This window comes from Pipistrellus hanaki (assembly GCF_964339955.1).
Source record: "Pipistrellus hanaki genome assembly, chromosome: 1".
NCBI lineage: Eukaryota > Metazoa > Chordata > Mammalia > Chiroptera > Vespertilionidae > Pipistrellus > Pipistrellus hanaki.
In genome coordinates this window covers 24389980-24410268 of record NC_140503.1, presented here as the reverse complement: position 1 = coordinate 24410268, position 20289 = coordinate 24389980, and the positions used below count along the sequence as shown (strand labels likewise).

At 43.3% G+C, this 20289-nt stretch overlaps 2 protein-coding genes across 2 annotated transcripts; both read left to right on the top strand.

The window, feature by feature from the left end:
- Positions 1 to 1038: 1038 nt before the first annotated feature.
- LOC311613498 (disintegrin and metalloproteinase domain-containing protein 20-like) lies at positions 1039 to 3317 on the top strand (the record flags this gene model as incomplete). Its single annotated transcript, XM_084867471.1, has 1 exon — positions 1039 to 3317. The coding sequence occupies exon 1, from the start codon at positions 1065 to 1067 to the stop codon at positions 3315 to 3317; it is 2253 nt and encodes a 750-aa protein (XP_084723597.1). The 5' UTR covers positions 1039 to 1064.
- Positions 3318 to 17879: 14562 nt separating this feature from the next.
- Positions 17880 to 20088, top strand: LOC311626888 (disintegrin and metalloproteinase domain-containing protein 21-like; the record flags this gene model as incomplete). Its single annotated transcript, XM_084892820.1, has 1 exon — positions 17880 to 20088. The coding sequence occupies one exon, from the start codon at positions 17880 to 17882 to the stop codon at positions 20010 to 20012; it is 2133 nt and encodes a 710-aa protein (XP_084748946.1). The 3' UTR covers positions 20013 to 20088.
- Between the last annotated feature and the right edge of the window lie 201 nt (positions 20089 to 20289).

The window sequence follows — 20289 nt, the reverse complement described above, 5'->3', positions numbered from 1 at the left end:
GGAGGGGGTAAAAAAAAAAATCAATAAAATATATTAAAAAAAATAAATAAATAAAATAAAATAAAATAAAATAAAATCTTTATGTTCCCATTTCAAAAAAAAAAAAAAAAAAAAAAAAAAAAAAAAAAAAAAAAAAGATACACACGTTTTCCATCACTGTAAAGATCTCTCCACTCCTCCATTCCAAAGTCAGGAAACTACTGATTTAAATTCTATTGCTAGAACTGGCTTTGGCAGTTTCTAGAACATCATAAAATTTAAATCATATATTATGTTGATTTGGTCTCATGTCTTTCTATCATCATCATCATCATCATCATCATCATCATCATCATCATATCTGTGCGACACAGCCATGTTCTTACACGTATCAGGAGTCTCTTCTAATTTGCTGAGAATATTCTATGGGACAAATATACCCTTTTGTTTATCCATTGGTCTGTTGAGTAGTAGTTGTTTCCATTTGATGGGATAAATTCATGAATAATGCCCCTATGAATATTCATACCCACATCTTAGTGGTAATTTCCTAGCAGTACAATCTTGGGACATAGAGTAATGTGAGTTTCACTCTATAAGAAACTATGATTATACACCCCGGTTTCTCTATTGGTGACATCTACTTACACTTTCTTTCCAACACTCAGTCCAACTGCATTTGATTTTTATAAACTGTGAGAGAATCTAATTCTCTCCTCAAAATTCTTATACAGAGAAGCTTCCACTCTCCTTACAATTCTCCATTTTAATGTCATGTTGACCTATTATGTTCTAGGCTTGAGGAAAAAAGCCAACAAGTGTCTTTAAATTACCCCCAAATCCACTTAGCCTTCCCCTGAGTCCTCTCTAAGAGACCAGGGGACCTTTCAGCCCAGGCTCCCTACATCACTGAGCACAGCCTCCCCCAAAGAATGCACCATTGTTATGCAATAGCTAACCCCTCCCCCTCCCAGGCTCTGGGGGTGCCAAACAGCCAGCCTGTCTCTGCTGTCCTCCTGTTGGAAAAGATGCCACTGCAGCTTTAGTCTTGCCTGCACTTTCTATGGTCACAGGATCCCTTGTTCATGGCAACTGCCTGGGCCAAGGCCCACCTGACAGGGCCTCTCTGGCTGCCCCTCCTCTGGCTACTCCTGTCCCAGGTCAGTTGTTCCCATGCCCTACCCGGATGGCGTTTCACTTCCTCTGAAATTGTGATTCCCAGGAAGGTGTCCCACAGGCTGGGTGGAGCTGGGGTCCGAGACCAGCTCTCCTACAGGATTCACTTCAGTGGCCGAAGACATGTGGTTCACATGAAGGTCAAGAAGGACTTCCTGCCGAGACATTTTCCAGTTATCACGGATAATGACCAGGGTGCCATGCAGGAGGACTACCCCTTTATCCCTCGAGACTGCTACTACTTTTGCTACTTGGAGGAGGTTCCTGGGTCTATGGGAACACTGGACACTTGCTATGGGGGTCTGCGAGGCATGCTGCAGGTGGATGACTCGACTTATGAAATCAAGCCTATGGAGGCTTCGACCAAGTTTGAGCATGTGATTTCTCTGCTTGTAAAAGAACCATCAACAGAGGACGAACGTTGTACGATTAAAAAAGATGATGCAGATCTAGCATTTGAAGAGGCAAAGTTTGCAGAAACTCCAAGAGCAGCGCCTGTGTATTTATGGTGGCCCCATAGGAGAGACTTAAAACTTCAGTACACAGTTAGTAACTCATTATTCAGGATCAGGCCCAATAAGACAGATATAATAGAGAGAGTAGTGATGATGAACAGCATATTACACAGCATTTATTATCATCATCGTCTGGTTGTCCACTTACATGCCTTGATCATATGGGAGAAGGACGATGAAAGCGACATAACGAATTATAAAAGTACATATAAAGCTATGGAAGCATATGGTCACTATAAATTTCTAGAATTTTATCAGAAATTTCCTCATGATACATCAGTACTTCTTACAGGACATAAAGTCGGTGGTAGAGCATATTTTGGCTTTGAAAATGGTTTATGCAATCCCGACTGGGGGGCAATGTTTGTATATGTAAAAGATTTTCATCTATTCTTAGGTGCCAGTATCGTTGCACATACATTGGGTCATATGTTTAACATAAACCATGATGTAGCTGGTTGTAAATGTTTTCGAAGAACTTTTTGTGTCATGGCTCCTTATGTAGGTCTTCACGATATGTTCAGCAATTGTTCTTATACGTTAATCCACTATCGAATGCAAGTTTATGATGATTGTTTGGCTTACACAATGGTACCATACAATAATTTTCCTTATGTAGCACCTCGCTGTGGCAACAAGATCATAGATGGTTCCGAAGAATGTGACTGTGGCTCCTTGAAAGACTGTGCTGAAAATAAATGTTGTGAGACCAATTGTGCCCTCTCCCTTGGAAGTCAATGCAGTACAGGAGAGTGCTGTGTTAACTGTAAATATGCTCATCCTGGAAGGATTTGTAGAGAGAAGGGTGGCATTTGTGACCTATTGGAATACTGTGATGGGAAAAAGGCTACTTGTCCAGATGACTTTTATATCCAGGATGGAACCCCGTGTTCAGCATTATCCGTTTGTATGAGAGGAAACTGTAGTGACCGTGACTTGCAGTGTCAAGCCCTGTTTGGCTATGAAGTAAGAGATGCCCCGCAAATGTGCTATGATATCTTGAATGTAAGGGGTGACCGATTTGGAAACTGTGGACAGTACCGTTATAAAGGGGGAGAAAGACATAAACCATGTGAGCCAGATGATGTTCTTTGTGGAATTTTGCACTGTCGTGATGTCAAACAAGTACCTGGTGGAGGTGAGCACACTACATTTCGTCAGCTATTAGTTAAGCAAGAAAAATGCTTTGGATTCGATTACCACTTTGGCATAGACCTGCCACCACTGGGGTATGTAATAGATGGTGCAACCTGTGGGCCAGGAAGTTACTGTTTTAACAAGAATTGCACTTTTCATCGAGACATGGGCTTTGACTGTGATGTCAAGAAATGCAATTTCAGAGGGGTGTGCAACAATAGGAAAAATTGTCACTGTCAGCACGGATGGAATCCACCCCTGTGTGACATCCGAGGACCAGGTGGCAGTATAGACAGCGGCCCTCCACCTGACAGAGAACCATCTACTCGCGGCAAAATAGATGTGAATGTAAACATGGCCCTAGTTCTAGTAATGATTCGTTCAGCCCTTTTAATGTGTGCATTCATTATTGGCTGCATTTCATACTTAGGTTCAGGAAAGGATGAAGATGAAGATGAAGAGTCTCATAATTTACCTGGTACAGAAATAGAATCCCTACAACTTTCCTAATTGCTGACTGGAACTACACAATCGGTAAAAACACATTGTACTTACTGGGAGAAATGGTTAATACTCACTCTGATAATGACATCATTCTATAACTATTCCAAGGTTGTCATCTTGAAATAAAATAACTTGGAGATTTCAAAAGGCCCAGTGTGTTTCAACTCATTTAACATGTCATAATATGTGGCCATATTGTTAATATTCCTTTAGATGATAGTAGGTACTTAGATTGACTAGTAAGAAGACCTGTATTTAAGTAAGATGTTGGTCCTTATGTCTTTTTGATACGCCTGAAGAAAACCTTGTGTACAGTAGTGTTCACGATTTTTATAACAGTTTTCCATTAACTAGTTATGTACTAAATTTCTGTTATTTGTTGACTTCATTGTGAGTGTAAAGTAAGCATATGAGGAATTCCTCTTTAGAAAAACTGGGAAGATAAAAATACTTCTGGGGCATAGGATCATGATATCAACAGTACTGCTACCACTTGTTCAGTTTGTGATCCTTCATGAAGTCTTAGAATTGTATGTTTTCAAGATCCACAAATACATGTAGAAATTATAGATATGTATTTCTAAGGTTAAATCATGCTCAAAGAAAACATCTAAGAAATGCCCCCAGGTTGGAAGCACATTCTATGCTAACTCTGACATTTTCCTAATTGTCATTATTCTTCTTTGGTTGTGCTAAACTGGAGTATCCTATATAATAAAGATGTAATATGCAAATTGACCATCACTCCAACACACAAGATGGTCACCTTCATGTGGTCAAAGACGGCTGCCACAGTTGGCCAGCAGGGGTGGGCCGTTGGGGGTGTGCAGGAATACAGGGGCGGTGGGGGACCCAGGCCTGCTTGGGAGATTAGTTGTGTTTGATCAAGCCAGCAGAGGACAGCACTCAAGGGACACAATACACAGGCGCTGCTCTCGGGGTTTCTGCAGGGGAAGCCAGCTCAGGGAGACTAGGCCTGCAGGATAGGGCAGTTTCTGGGGACCAGACTTGTAAGGAGGGCAATTGGGGATGAGCAGGCCAGCAGGGGAACCAAGTTAGGTTTGACCTGGCCAATGGCAGGGAAATTAGGGGCAGCCTGGCTAGTATAAGAGGAAAGTTAGGTGGGGTGGCACATTTTGTGTCATCAGGCCTGCAGGGTAAGACAGTTAGAAGGTTGATTCCCAGGCCTGTAGGGGAGGTCACTGTGGGCCATTAGCCCTGCAGTAGAGGTCAGATATGGGTGACTGGACCAGTAGAGGAGGGCCATTGGAGGTACCACGCCAGCATGGACGGTATTTGGGGTGGGGGATCAGTAGCAGAAGTGAGAAATTAGGCAAGACCAGGCTGGCAGGGGAAAGCAGTTAGGGGAGACCAGACCAGCAGGAGATGGCATTTAGAGGCAGTTGGGCCAGTAGGAGAGCAGTTAGGCATTTATCAGGCTGGCAGGGGAGAAGTTAGGGCATGATCAGGAAGGCAAGCAGAAGTGGTTAGGGGCAATCAGGCAGGCAGGCAGGCGAGTGGTTGGGAGCCCGTAGTCCAGAATTGTGAGAGTGCAGTCACACATCCCTCAAGGGGTTCCAGATTGCAGGCTGGGCTGAGGGACACAAGCACTCTTCCCCAACTCAAGCCATGCATGACTTTCATGCACCAGGCCACTAGTTGCAAATATAATGACTTCAGCCTTGCATCTTTATTGTAAAACACTCGAGGAGCCATTGATGCTGATACATCATTTCATAAGGCCTCTGGTTATTGAATTCATAGTATCTTGTGTCACATAAGCACAGCCAAGAGTGAACCTGAGTTGGGCCCGTTAAGGATTGAGAAAAGACAAACAAGAGAATGAGAGTAGGGCTCAGTGGAACTCTGTCCACTCTGATGCAGAGCTTGTAACATTATCACGGACTACAAGGCATGTCTTTATTTTATAACCAGATGCCAGGATGCAAAGTAAGGGCATGGTCAAGATGTTTACAACATTCTCATGAGTTTTGATCCTACTCAATTACATGCACCTGATCAAGCTTTGTTTCCTTACAGCCTATATCACTTAGGCATGTGGTTATTGAAGTCATAGTATCTCACAATTAAAATCTAAGGAATTGACTAATCACAGCCTGCCTATAAGTTACAGAATAGAACTCATTGTCTGATATGTGTGTACAAAGACACACATTTAGGTCAAAGGAAACAGGAAGCAATCACTTCAGAAATAGTGCTCTAGGACAGAGTCTGATAAGTAGAGTCTTGTATTTGTGCCATTTAGATGCCTCAGGCTTCATATCAAGTTTCTTTGTGAAAATACAGAGTCCAGATGAGGGTAGCCACCCAGAAATGGAGCAGGGATGAAGAATGAGAGAATCAGTCTGTCACACTGCAATTAGTCCTTCGTGTATAAAGCTCTAATGGCCAGCACTTGCAGGTGGCTTATTGGTACGTGGTCGAGTGATTTGGACCTTCATCCTTGATGGGTCTGAGTCCCTATTTCCTATATTTCTTACCAAACGGGGGGCTGCTTTTCCAGTTGTCAACTGGATGTCTTATAATCGAGGTTGGATGACCACTGGCTAAGAGGGTTATTTCTTGCAGATGCCTGGGCAACTGTTGATACCAGACTCCCTTCCTAGGAGGGGAGCAAATCTGTTTCAGTTTCAGCAGCCTGTTGACCAGAGCATGTTAATTGTGGACCTAGAAATTTTTTTGGCAACAGCTGGGGAGATTCATCTTTGTGCTTGAGCCTTTGTGAAAAACCCAAAGATTTTTCCCTCTTTTTTCCCCCTAGCCTCCCACCTCCACTTTTTAATATTGGTTCATATCCTTACTAATCTGTTTTGCATTTAAGGACCTTTTGTTTCCCTGGGGCTGTTTAATTTCTTCTACAATAACTTAGAGTGTGTGGTTTTGTCCTTGGTTATCATGCTCTCTCCAGAATTGTGAAATAAGATTTTAACCACAGTGTGGGTGTAGTCTGCCCATCTAAAATATTTCTAAATAGCATTGACAATTCAGGATGTACACCGAAACTTCTAAAAGATAGCTGTGTCGTGGTAAGGCCTACCATGTGTATTCCCTAAAAGTGATTTCTAATTGGGCCAGATATCCGAGACAAATTCATTGCAGCTGGACTTTTCCCAGTTAAAGCAAGGGCAGAAATGCTCAGGGTTAGCCTTAAATTTTTTAATCCTATATCTAGGGCTTTGGTATATCAAGAAAGTGCAAAATATAAGACAAAGGTAAGAGGGATGGGTGAAGCTATAAATAAGGACATTTTTCCTTGCCTCGTGGAGCCTGATTGTTTATTATACTCTTTTTCTGATCATAACAGCAATTAGCACAATGACTAAATACATGGATGAATGTCATGCACTTGAGGCCACCTTAGTTTGCTCTAGCAATGACAGCGCATTTGATGCAGCAGCTACAATAAGAGATTCTGCTGGGTAGAGCTTGATATAATTTACAGTTATTCTTCAGGATGAGTATGGTTTTTTTAGGGGCTCACTTGGTGATTTGAGTGGGATCTAATTGAGACAACCACTGCTGCATGTTTTAATGTGGGGTGTGTGTGTGTGTGTGTGTGTGTGTGTGTTTTATACAATCTTAAATTTACTTTTACTTGAATTTCACAAAAGAAAAAGAAAGAAAAGTTGATGAAATTGATGAATTCATATATTTCCTCTAGACAAGAGATACTTCCCCTAATGGTGGAAAATAAAGAAACAGTGAGAACATTAAAGGTTGAAGTCATGAGTTTTTCCAAGGGTGCATTTTCATTTTTGTTAGTGTAGATTGACTTCTTGCTGTGAAAGAGGAGTTTGTCGGCCCAGCCACTGAAATCCTTCTCTACCAGTTAGTTAATGTCAGCCACTGGACTCTCCCCAGGGCTCTCCCTCTCTCCTCGCTGCTCCATTCCACTGCCAGGGCCTACCCCAACCCTGAAACCCAGAACTACAGAGGAAAGGGGGCTCTGGTCCCCTCTCTCAGATGCCTTCAACACCCACCACTTCGGCCAAGCAGCTTAGTTTCCATCTGTTTTATATAATGGCCTCAGGTAAGACTTTGTTTGCAGAAAGTACTCAGTGTGGAAACCCCTGTTCAGGCCCTTGCAAGCTTGCACAGTCCGGGATTTCATAGAATGGAGGGCTTTCTCCCAAACACACTAGCTTCTTATGAAGTCAAGTGCACGGCTGCATCCTGGTGTAATTACCTTGCATCCAAATGGAGGACAGACACACGCCTGCCGGTATGGAGATGACCCCTGAGCTGGCTCCAAATCAGATGAAGCAGAAGGTGCTGGAGGCCAGGCTCAAGTGGAGGCAGCAGGAAGGAAAAGGGCTTTGCTCAGTGCCCAGCCCTGTGCCAGGTGCTCACAATCCAGATCCTCTCCAGTCCTAGGAGAGATGTTTCTTTGCTCCCTTTCCTTCCTCCCTCTTTCCCTTCCTTCCAGATTTACTGAGCAACTGCCTGTGCCAGGGGCTAGGGTTCAAAGGCAAAGCTAGCATTCCCAAGACCTCACAGCCCCCTGAGAACATCAGGAAAGCAGCTGTGACTGGGGTGGGTGCAGGATGCAGGGGGAGCCCCAAGTGACTAAGGGAAGGTTCTCCAGTGGAGTTAAAGTCGAGCTGGGATTTGAAGGACAGGAAGGACATTCAAGGTGGAGGCAGGGAGGCAGGAAACGTGCCTGGTCTGGGAACTGTGGGAGGACGTTGGAGCCCAGGTCCAGGAAATCCTCCTTCCTCCTCTTCCTCCTCCTTCTCCTCCTCCTCCTCCTCCTCCTCTTCCTCCTCCTCCTCCTCCTCCTCCTCCTCCTCCTCCTCCTCCTCCTCCTCCTCCTCCTCTAACATCATGGCAACCAGGTGACAGCTAGGGGAGCCACATGTGAGCTCGGCTAAGTTGAGGGGGAGGTGGGCTAGGGTAGGGACCTCTGCTCTCCCTCTCTGAGCCTCAGTTTTGGCATCTAGAATATGGGCATGACAACCCAGTTGCTGTCTCCTGTCAGCCCAGATGCTCTAGGAAGTGGAGGCCCAGGATGAACTCATTAGGGGGAAGGCCTGGTAGACAAGGGTGGGGCTGGGGAGTGCCCTGAATCATCCTCCTGCAGCTGCCCTGGTGTGCCCACTGCACTGTCACTGCTGAGGAGCCCCCTAGGGGGCGAGAGACAGGGAAGAGGCTCAGGCACAGGGATGAATCTCCTTGTGAGCCCCTGCAATGAGAGGTCTAGAGGATGAGAGGGCCGGGCACAGGACTCAGCTGTACCCAGAACCCCCAGTCAAAGCCCCCAAAGGAGGGGTCTCTTTCCTGGGGCTGCTGCTCTGATGACTACAGACTGGCCTAAAGAAACAGGAACATTGAGTCATCCCTGCAGCCCAACCAGTGCCCTTTGGGAGCCAACCCAGCACATCATTCTCATTTCACAGATACGAGCCAGGCCTGGGTACTCCCTCAGCTAGGATGGAGCAGAGCTAGATTGGGAATCAGGACAGTCTCTGCCGCTGTTGTGTGTGGTCCCCATTTTCACGAACCCAGGAGGCTCCAGGACCCTCTGTGCATTTGACACTGTGGCTATGTACTGTATTACCCTCACTTGGGACATCCTCAAGGCTCCTCCAGGTTGTAGCATGTGTCAGAATCTCCCTAGGAACGAATATCACTCAGTTTAAAGCTGAGTAATATTCCTTCCTGCAAGTGGACCTCCACCGTTTATCCGCCATAGGTCCATGGACACCTGTGTGGCCCCCACCTTTGGGCTGTTGTGAATAGTCCAGGGCACAGGCTGGGATGTGGTGACCAGAATTTGTATGCAGTCTCTAGGATCAAAGCTCTCTGCTCTTTCCTCCACATGTTACAGAGACATCCTACCAGGCACTCTGCTCAGAAATAAGAGGGTACAAATCTGGAATCCAGATTATCTGAGATCTGGGACCTGGGGGGCGGGGGAGAAAAAGGAAAAAAAAAAGAGCACCTCTCAAAATACTGCTGTATCTCTGTATCTACTATCACCTAGTGGCAGCATATGATAATTGCAGGGAAGCCTTGCATCCAAATAGGCAGCAGGCACAGGCCTGTGGGTATAGAGACAATGACCCCTGAGCCAGCTCCAAATTGTAATAGGCAGAAGGTACTGGAGTCCAAGTTCCCATGATATGTCCTTCATATCCAAATAGTTGATATGAAGGACATATCAACATTATGACAAACATCAGTGTCCCGTGTTTTGTGCACATTGAAAGGAAATTAATTAGAAGAAATATCGCTATTCATCCTTTCTCTATAATAGAAGTGTCAACCAAATTCATGATCGACAATGACAGATCAAAACACATGCATGCAATTGGTGCCAGTGAGAGCTTTGTATGAATCACGCATGCATGAATCAACCTAGCCTTTTATATATGTACTAGGGCTCAGTACATGAATTTGTGCACCTTGTAAAGAATGTGGGCCGAGAAGCTATGATAGGCACAGGGGCAGGTCTCAGCCTATCCTCTGTGCCCCCACCTGGCTCCTCCTGCTGTGTCCCCCAGTCCCTTGTCTGCTGGTAACTCTGTTCCTGCCATTCCCACACACTGACGGTGCCCGCACTGCTTGCACCCACTGATGGTGGGGAGCAATGGGGGCTGGCACCAGCAGCGGGTACAAACAGCAGCAGCTGCCCTGATTGCCCCTCAGGAACAGGGGGAGGTGGAGAAGCCCTCAAATGCAATCAGGTTGGCAGCTGCCACTCACACCTGCTGCTGGCACCAAGTGATTGGGACCGGAGCTAGGCACTGGCAAGTGAGTGGGAGTGGCATCTCAGTTGTCAGCTGCGGGTGTGAGCAGGGCTGGCACTGTCAGTGGGTGCGAATGGCAGTTCTGGTATTGTTAGTGGGTGTGAGCAGGGCTGGCGCTGGGAGCAGGTACAAATGCGGGTTGGACCATGGCACATGGGAGCAAAGAATTTTCAGTAACCACCAGAGGCTCGCCCTGATGGCAGCAACCAGCTCCCTGCCTTAGTCTGGTGACCCAGCTCACCTGCTCCACCATCCCATCTCAGCCAATGCCCATTAGGTTCCGCACATCCCCCCTGGTGGTCAGTGCATGTCATAGCGACCTGTTGTTCGATTGTCCAGTTGTTCTGCCATTCAGTCTATTTGCATATTAGCCTTTTATTATATAGGATAGATAAACTTGCTTAATTAGACCTGCTTTCTGATTTAGCTAAACTTTTTCCAGCCCAGTGAAGCACCCCAACTTCTCTTTCAGGTAATTGTCAGCAACACAGCAGATTATTATTGTAGATCACGTAGGGAGAAAAAAGGGTAAAATATTGAACTGTAGCAGTGTTTGACTATATTCTGTACAGTGAGAAAACCTGAAGTCGTATTTAAGTTCCACCATTTCTTTTTTTCAGTCGGGTCAAGTGTCTAAACTTTCTAAATCTCCATTGTCTTTCTACTGAGTCTTCTATATACCTATTCCAGGACTTCTGTGATTATCAAATGCGATGAGGCATAGGAAAATGCTTCACAGACATTTGTTTGAACTATAAAATGTTTGCACCTGGCTATAAAGCAAGTCAGGTTCCTCAGCTGAAGAAACTCCAAGGAGACTAGTCACTAGGAAGAAGAAGCTGAGCGTTGCTACATGATATCATTACCCAGTGCCCACAGCAACTGTTTCCATGCTCAGCATGGCTGTGGGTCACATTTTGTGCCATGGGGTCTTGACAGCATTGGCTGTGATTTGGTGGGGTGTTGCTCTGGGGTGGTGGCGGGGCCTGTGTCCCACAAGAACCTACAACCAAGATTACTCTACCCAACAAAGTTATCATTCAGAATGGAAGGTCAGAGAAAGAGCTTCACAGATAAGAAAAAGCTAAAGGAGTTCATCACCACCAAACCAATATTATATGAAATGCTGAAAGGTATTCTCTAAGAAGAGGAAGAAGAAAAAAATAAATATAAAAATTATGAATAACAAATACATATCTATCAATAAGTGAACCTAGATAACCTGTGGAGAAACCAAGATGGCAGCATAGGTAAACGCCTAACTGCAGCCTCACACAACAATTTCAAAAAAATACAACTACTGTAAAATACAAAATGGACATTATCCAGAACTACAGGAAAGTTGACTGACTGGATATTCTACAACTAGAAGGAAAGAGAAAACCAGAAGGAAAATCAGAGGAGCTGTAAAAGCCTAAGGTACGGAGATGCAGTGCGCGCAGAAAGAGGACGGAGCCGGAGAGGAGGGGGAGGCTGAATGCCTGGCTGGCGTTCCCTAGCGGGAAGGAGACAAAAGCTCTGGACTGTGCTGAGCCCCAGTTCCAACTGCACTGAACCCCAGTTCTATGCCAGACCCTGGGGACCCAGGCTCATATGGAGAGAGTCTGGGCTGTGAGGCAGAAACTCAGGGGAGCAGCTAAAGGCAGTCCCAGAGGTGTGCACATTGGGTGCAGAGGACGGACTGTTGACTGTAGCACTAGATTGCCCTAGCGGGAAGGAGACAAAAGCTCCAGGCTGCTGTGAACCCCACTTCCAACCTCACTTCCAACTGCACTGAACCCCAGTTCCAGGCTCATTGAGGGAGAGCCTAGACTGTTTGGTAGCAAGCGAAACCCAAGGGCACCTTTCTCTCAGAGGTGCTTGCAGCGAGTACCAAAGGACACTGAGGAACACTGAGACTCAGGAACCTCATAGGGTGGGGCTGACAGGAAGCCAAGGCTGTAGACTCCACCCTGACACTCTGCCCCATCCAAGCTGAGCACAGAGGCTTGTGCAATTTTCCAAGTCTAGTCGAATAAGGTTGTCTCCTGGCATAGACACAGCTGATAGTCACAGCCAATTGGCCTGGAGGTCAGTTCCTCCCAGTGATACCAACAACAATCAAGACTTAACTACAACAGGGCTGTACACACAATCCACAAAAGGGGGCACCAAGAGTGTCCACCTCAGGTAACTGGGAGACTGACCCAATGAACCATATAGGACACCTTAGCACACAAAGCCACCCTACAAACTCAGGGAAGCAGCGAAAATGCCAAGACAAGGAAACAGATCACAAACGAAAGAAATGGAGGACAACAAGCAACTGGATATAGAGTTAAAAACCATGGTTATAAGGTTTTTCAAGAATTTCCTAGAAAGTGCCAATAAAATAAATGAGATCTATGAGGATATGAAAAGGAATCAACTAGAAATAAAGAATACATTGTCTGAAATAAAAAATATTATACAGAGTCCTAAAAACAGAATGGAAGATCACAAGAATCAAGTCAATGATTTGGAATATAAAGAGCCAGAGGACACACCTCCGCAGAAGCAAGAGGACAAGAGAATACAGAAAGTTGAAGATAATGTAAGAAGCCTCTGGGACAACTTCAAGCATACCAACATCAGAATTATGGGGATCCTAGAAGAAGAGAGAGAGCAAGATACCAAAAACATACTGGAAGAAATAGTGAGAGAAAACTTCCCCCACCTGGTGAAAGAAATAGACTTACAAGTCCAGGAAGCACACAGAACTCCAAACAAAAGGAATCCAAAGAGGACTACACCAAGACACATCGTAATTAAATTGCCAAGAGCAAAAGACAGAGAAAATATTAAAAGCAGCAAGAGAAAAGCAGGTAGTTACCTATAAAGGAGCACCCATACAGTTGTCAGCTGATTTCTCAACAGAAACCATGCAGGTCAGACGGGAATGGCAAGAAATATTCAAGGTGATGAATAGCAAGAACCTACAGCCAAAAATACTCTACCCAGCAAAGCTATCACTCAGAATGGAAGGCCAGATAAAGAGCTTCACAAATAAAAAAAAGCTAAAGGTGTTCATCACCGCCAAACCAGAATTATATGAATTATTGAAGGGGGTTCTTTCAGAAGAGGAAGAAGATAAAGATAAAAATTACAAACAACAAATACGTAACTATCAACAAATGAATCTAAAAACCAAGGGAATTAAAAAATCTGATGAACAATATTAACTGTTGACTATAATAGAATCAGAGATATGGAAGGGGAGTGAAATGACGATTCTCGGGGAAAATGGAAGTGGGGGGTTTGGGAAGAGACTGAACATAATCTGTGCACCTATGGATGAGGACAATGGGGGTGGGGAAAGGGCAGAGGGTGGGGTGGGAACCTGGTGGAGGGGAGCAATGGAGAGGGGGGGGGGAAATGAGGAACATTTGTAATAATATGAACAATAAAGGTTTGTTAAAATTTTTTTAAAAAAACAAGTGAACCTAAAAATTAAAAATCTGAGGAACAGAATAAACTGGTGAATATAATAGAATCAGGGGCAAAGAAAGGGAGTGGATTGATAATTATCAGGAGGAAAGGAGTGTGGGGGGTGCAGGAAGAGAATGGACACCTATGGATGAGGACAATGTGGGGGAGGTAAGAGCAGAGGATGGAGTGGGAACTGGGTGGAGGGGAGCTATTGGGGTGAAAAAGGAGAAACAATTGTAATAATCTGAACAATAAATATTTATTAAATAAGTATGGGAAAACAAAATTAAAATAAAATAAATAAATATGGGAAAAAATAAAATACATTGAATATGGTAATTTAAAGGGTATTATAGAATATCAATGTTGTCTTGATGCTGAATATATGATTTACAGAAGATATCAATATGATGCTGGATGTAGAATTTGATTTAACCTAGAAAGTTATCATAATTTAGTCCAATAGTGAAAAGTGATTAACAGTCTAGGCCAGTGCAAATTGCATGAGCAAAATTATGGAGCAGAAATTCATCTGTACTGTAGGAGGATATAGAATGGAGTTGAGGAGGCTACCCAATTCCATTTACATTAAAGTCAGACATAAATTTGTATATAAATTGTGGAACCAGAGTAACATATTCTTCAGAGTCAATTGTTTCTGGAAAAGTGAAAGATTCTTGTTGCTAAGCAGCTAAATATAGAATTTAGTCACCTGAGAGACAAAAGGGGTGAGCTAATGTTTCCCTTTGTTATGTGAGGTCTCAACTACCAATCTTTGTTCATTGATGAGTGTAGTACTAACAGTCTAAGAAGAAAAGATCATGCAGACTAGTTTCTTCTGCTGGTAAGTCATTCATCAAATTTGGCTCTATATTTGTTGATATCCAGAATATTATGTTGTACTAGAATCCCGATACACAAAATTCATGCAAGGGGCTCAGCCCTTTCAGCCGTTCCTGCCTCAGCTGGCCCTCACATCCCCTCTTCATCAGGAAGGTCATCTGGACAGTTGTTCTGCTGTTTGATCTAATTAGCATATTAGCTCCTTATTATATTGGATAATGTGAAGTTTAATTTTTGTTTTGTTTTCCTTTTTAAAGACAAGAGAGACTTGAGCATGGGCGGGGTAAGGTGTTGTGGATAGGCGGACTAACCATTCCACTTTACCTAGGACTGAAGGGGTTACTGGGATATAGGACTTGTGGTTTAAAAACCAGGCACCAAGACAGTCGGCAACCCAGAATAAATTGCTTACCCTAATTATCAATTAAAAACTGGTAAAATAACCTGTCTAGTGTGGCTCAGTGGTTGAGCATTGACCTATGAACCAGGAGATCACAGTCAGGGCACATGCCTGGGTTGTGGGCTTAATCCCAGGTTGGGGACATGATTGCCCTTATTATCTTAGGTAGCCAATTGATTATTCTCTCTCATCATTGATGTCTCTATCTCTCTCCCCTTCTCTCTTCCCCTATTACCCTGAAATCAATAAAAACACATTAAAAAACTGATAAAATAACACAAAATAGAGTTGAAAGTAGGGAAAACTGACAGGATCAGTCCTCTAGTACGTAGGAGATGTGATCTTGGACTGGGATATGGAGTGGGGTAAAGGAAAAGTAGAAATGGGCATAAATTCAGATTAGTTTGTACTGGTGAAAACCTTAGAAGCCATTTTATCTTTGAATTTGGCATCATTATAGATATGCATTTTTACTCTGTTTCAGAGTAATAAGTCAATTTCATATTGTGCCCCAGTGGCCACAAACACCCCCAAAATTTTGTCCTAAGAGTTGCTTAGGAATTTCTAGGAATGTCTTCTAATATTTTTATTCAACTTCCTTAAAGAAAAAACTGAAGCTTGTGCCCAATGACACTGATTTCACGACTCACTCATGAGACAGACAGATGGGAAAACAGAGCATTTGAGCATGATGGAATAAGAGGAGAAATGGGTAGGTCTTGAGGAATTTGAAATAGCTGTGGGAAAAGGAGAGATGTGGAGGAAGACTATTCTCTACTTTGAGATTCTAATAATGATTTTTAAAAAAATGTTTTCATTGATTTCAGAGAAAGGAGGAGAGAGGGAGAAAAAGAAACATGGATGAGAGAGAAGCAAGAATTGGCTGCCTCCTGCACATCCCCTACTGGGGATTGAGCCCACAATCCCAACATGTGTCCTGACTGGAAATCAAGCAAGTGACCTCCCGATGCATGGGATGATTTACAACCAACTGAGTCACACAGGCTGAGTGAGCATGTGGATTTTTAATGGCACCACTTTACACTGATGGTAGGATGATGTTCCTTTAGGAGTTTGAGTCTCTGGGGTTTTAGAATAATATAATAAGGGCAAAGGGTATGGCTCAAAGATTCTTTGAAGCATTTTCCTATTATTGCCTGCTCTCAAGATGAGCGCTAAGAAAAATAATATGACATGGTTTATATAGATTATCAGCCTTCTTCACCACACCATATTTTTATCAGCCCCTCCAGCCACAACTGCACTCCATAATAAGTAACAAACATATCAAGAGAGTATCACCCAATTTAGAGAGCTTTGCTGTTGGAAGTTTTTATATAGTTGAATTATCTATAAATTTTGTTTTTCCTCTTGTGAACTACTTGTGCCTGGAATAAAGTGCCTATCCATTAGCAATGGAATGTGCTCATAGGGCTCCAAGCTCTCTAGGTAGGTTAATATTAAGGATATTGTTCAGACTGAAACAAGTCCTTCCTACCCACCAGCATCAAGGTAAAAGCAAGTCTAGGATAAATTATAATCTTAAATGCTGTAGTTTAACTATTTAATTGTGAATGAAAGGTAATCAGAATGAATTGACTACTGGCACTATACATAAATGAGGAACTTCAAATATTTGGGATGTGTAAATGTAATGTCCAGGAGAATAAATGAAGAAAGGAGCAATATGGCATAGGAGGGTTTGAAATATCAGCTGAGTTATCATCTCCATCCCTTAGGGTGGGGAGCTAGCACAAACTTTTCTCATTCTGATTATGCATTCCCCTTGTAAGATTTTTACAAACAAATTATTTTGAGATCCACTCTGCCCCCCGACCCCCGCCTGCTGCCATGGTGTATGAAATGGAAAAAGTATATGGCAGAATTAAACCAGTTGTATTTCTTTTGCAAATTAGAATTACAGTAGAGCTGTTGGGAATTAAAGATTTTGTCAGAAAGTAGTTGGAGTGATAGAACTGACCAACTAGGCTCAAATGGAATGGAACTGAAGACAGGGGCATGAAGTTGAGAGAAATGGGAAATAATGAAAGACAAAAATATGTGGGTTCTCTTTGAGTTTGAGAAATAGATATAGCAGGAGTAAGGAGAGCTGGAATGATTAAAATTATTGGTAAATGGCTTAGTGTATAAGAAATGGCTTGGTTTTGCTTCATTTGCTGATAACGAGGTATAGATTATGACTATGGGTGGGTAAACTGAAGTACACTGAAGCTGAATTGGAGAGGTTGAAAAATGTTGAAAAACCCTTCTGGTTTTCAGATGAGTTGTCTATATACTTTCTATCATTGTTCATGATTTTTGATGGAGCATAAGACTATTGAAGTTTGTATAAGAAAGATAGGGAGTGGTTACTGGAAGAGTGAGGAAGAAAAGTTAAAAATTAGTGTAGTCAAATGTAGCAGGATGAATAGTTTGGAAATGACTTCATGGGGAGTTTTATGGCTCTGGACCCTGAAGTATATAGGGATTCTGAGAATTGGATTTCTCTAAAGTTAGCTTTAGGGAAAGTTCAAGTTTAATATATAAGTATATATAGAGGAGCTCTGTGAAGAGGTTTAGGATTCATTTTGGTTCTCTTTTTCTTTGTCATAAAAAAACAACAACAACAGAAGTCATAAGGGAAGCTGTATGGACAGATGACATAGAAGGATTTTAATCAGAGTAAAAGAAAAATCGACTAGGGATTAATTCAGAGTCCAGCAGATTATTGGTCAGGCATCTTCATTTCCATTTCTCCATCAGAAGCTTAATCAGATTAAATTAAAACCCAAATACCTATCATCCAGCTGCAACAACTATCAACATAGGGCCAATTCTGTGTTATCTATAATCCCCAACTTCCCACCCCAATTTATTGGAAGCAAATCTAAAGCATTTTCATGATTCATTAATCACTTTTCACCATTCAATTCTTCTTCTCTCCCACTTTCCTTCTTTTTATTTTCAATTTCAGCACTGAAGCTCTGCCAGAAATCAGATCCTTAAAGGTCAGCTCTACACAATGACCAGCTCATAGGCAAGAGCAAGACCAACAGTGCCTCAAACTCTTTTTGCCTGGATAGATGACTCCGTAATGGCAGCTCCATAATGGAGACTGGTGAGGCCAGGGTGTCCATGAGAATTATTATCCTGCTGCTCTGGCTTGGGGTGTTTCTATCCCCTTCTGGCCTCTCCCAGGCTAGGCTTTCTCAACACCTCAGCTCCCCAGAAGTGGTAGTCCCCTTGAAGGTGACAAGCAAGGGCAGAGGTTCAGAGGTTCCAGGCTGGCTCTCCTATAGCATTCAGTTAGGGGGCCAGAGACACATTATCCACATGAGGGTCAAGAAGTTCCTGGTTTCCAGACACCTACCAGTGTTCACCTACACAGACCAGCATGCCCTCCAAGAGGATCAGCCTTTTGTCCCTGATGACTGCTACTACCATGGTTATGTGCAGGGGGTCCCAGGGTCCCTGGTTGCCCTCAGTACCTGTTCTGGAGGTTTCCGAGGAATGCTACACATAAATGACCTTGCTTATGAAATCGAGCCCATCAGACACTCTACCACATTTGAACACCTGGTGTATAAGATAGATAATGATGAAGTACAGTTCCCACCTATGAGATGTGGCTTGACAAAGAAGGATGTAGCACATCAACAACTGGGATTAGAAGAGACTGAGAAAACAACTCTGAAACAAAATCCAACTGATAACTGGTGGGCCCACTCATGGTTTCTGGAGCTGGTTGTGGTGGTAGATCGAAATTTCTTCATTTACTCCCAAAGTAACTTCTCAAAGGTGCAAGAGGATGTATATCTTGTTATCAACATAGTGGATTCTATTTATCAGCAGTTGGATACCTATGTGATTTTGATTGCGATTGAGATTTGGAATCATGAAAATGTTTTCTCAATGATAAGCATAGAACAGGTTCTGGAGGATTTCGCTCAGTGGAAACAAATAAGTCTTTCAAGGCTAAAGTGTGATGCTGCCCATATTTTCATTAAAAATTCACTTGTAAGTACACTTGGTATAGCCTATGTTGCAGGAATATGCCGGCCTCCTATTGACTGTGCAGTTAATAATTTCAAAGAAGACCCCTGGTCTCTTTTTGCCCTCACCGTGGCCCATGAGTTAGGCCATACTTTGGGTATGCAGCACGATCAAGATTTTTGCTGGTGTGGGCAAAGTGGTTGCATTATGAGTGCTGTTAGAATGCTAGCAGAGAGATTCACCAACTGTAGTTATGCAGCTTTTACAAAGACCACTTTAAACCAAGGATCATGTCTGCACAATCTTCCAAGTACAGGGGAAATGATTATGCTGAAGCGCTGTGGAAATGATGTGATTGAAGAAGGAGAGGAGTGTGATTGTGGATCTATAAAGCAGTGTGAACAAGATCCCTGTTGTCTGTTGAACTGCACTCTGAGCCCTGGTTCTGCTTGTGCTTTTGGGTTGTGTTGCAAAGGCTGCAAGCTCATGCCATCAGGGGCTTTGTGCAGACCACAGGTCGGTGAATGTGACCTTCCAGAGTGGTGCAATGGGACATCCCACCAGTGCCCAGAAGACGGATATGTGCAGGATGGGAATCCCTGTGGTGACAAAGCCTACTGCTATAAAAAGAATTGTAGCAGCCATGACAGACAGTGCAGGGAGATTTTTGGTGAAGATGCAAAGAGTGCATCTCAGGAGTGCTACAAAGAAATCAACTCCCAGGGAAGCCGTTATGGCCACTGTGGTCTAGATAGTACTACATACCTAAAATGTAATACCTCAGATATCTTCTGTGGGAGAGTTCAGTGTGAGAATGTAAGAAACATTCCCCGTCTAAGAGATCACTCTGCTTTGCAGCACATTCACATCAATGGTGTCCCCTGCTGGGGTGTCGGCCATCATTTAGGGATGAACACACCTGATATTGGTGAAGTGAAAGATGGCACCATGTGTGGTTCAGGAAAGATCTGCATACAGAAGAAGTGTGTCAGTCTCCCTCTCCTATCACAAGTCTGCCTGCCTGAGAACTGCAACATGAAGGGAATCTGCAATAATAAGCATCACTGCCACTGTGGCTATGGGTGGTCCCCGCCCTACTGCCTGCACAGAGGCTATGGAGGTAGTGTTGACAGTGGCCCAGCATCTGCCAGAAAAGTATTCTTTCTATTTATGATTCTTAGTTTGTCTGTTTTTCTCCTACTGTTGACTATTGTGTTTATATATCTCCAAAAACGTTTGGGTCCCTAGAAGACCAAGGCTCACCCTTCAGATTAAGAAAATGCCTCTAGTTAATATCTTATACATTATAAAGTTTTAGTTTCTTGGAGGTAGTAAGGTTACATGCCTGAAGCACATTTCTGACAGATCACAAAAAAAAGAAAAGAAAAAAAAGAAGAGACCTTCCTTTATAATAGGTCAATTTCAGAAACATTGCCATCAAGAAAAAGGTAATTCCCAACATCTGCCTAACTACTATTCATTGTATAAAGAGCACAAAAAAATTCCCTCTGAGTTGGTACTCTTT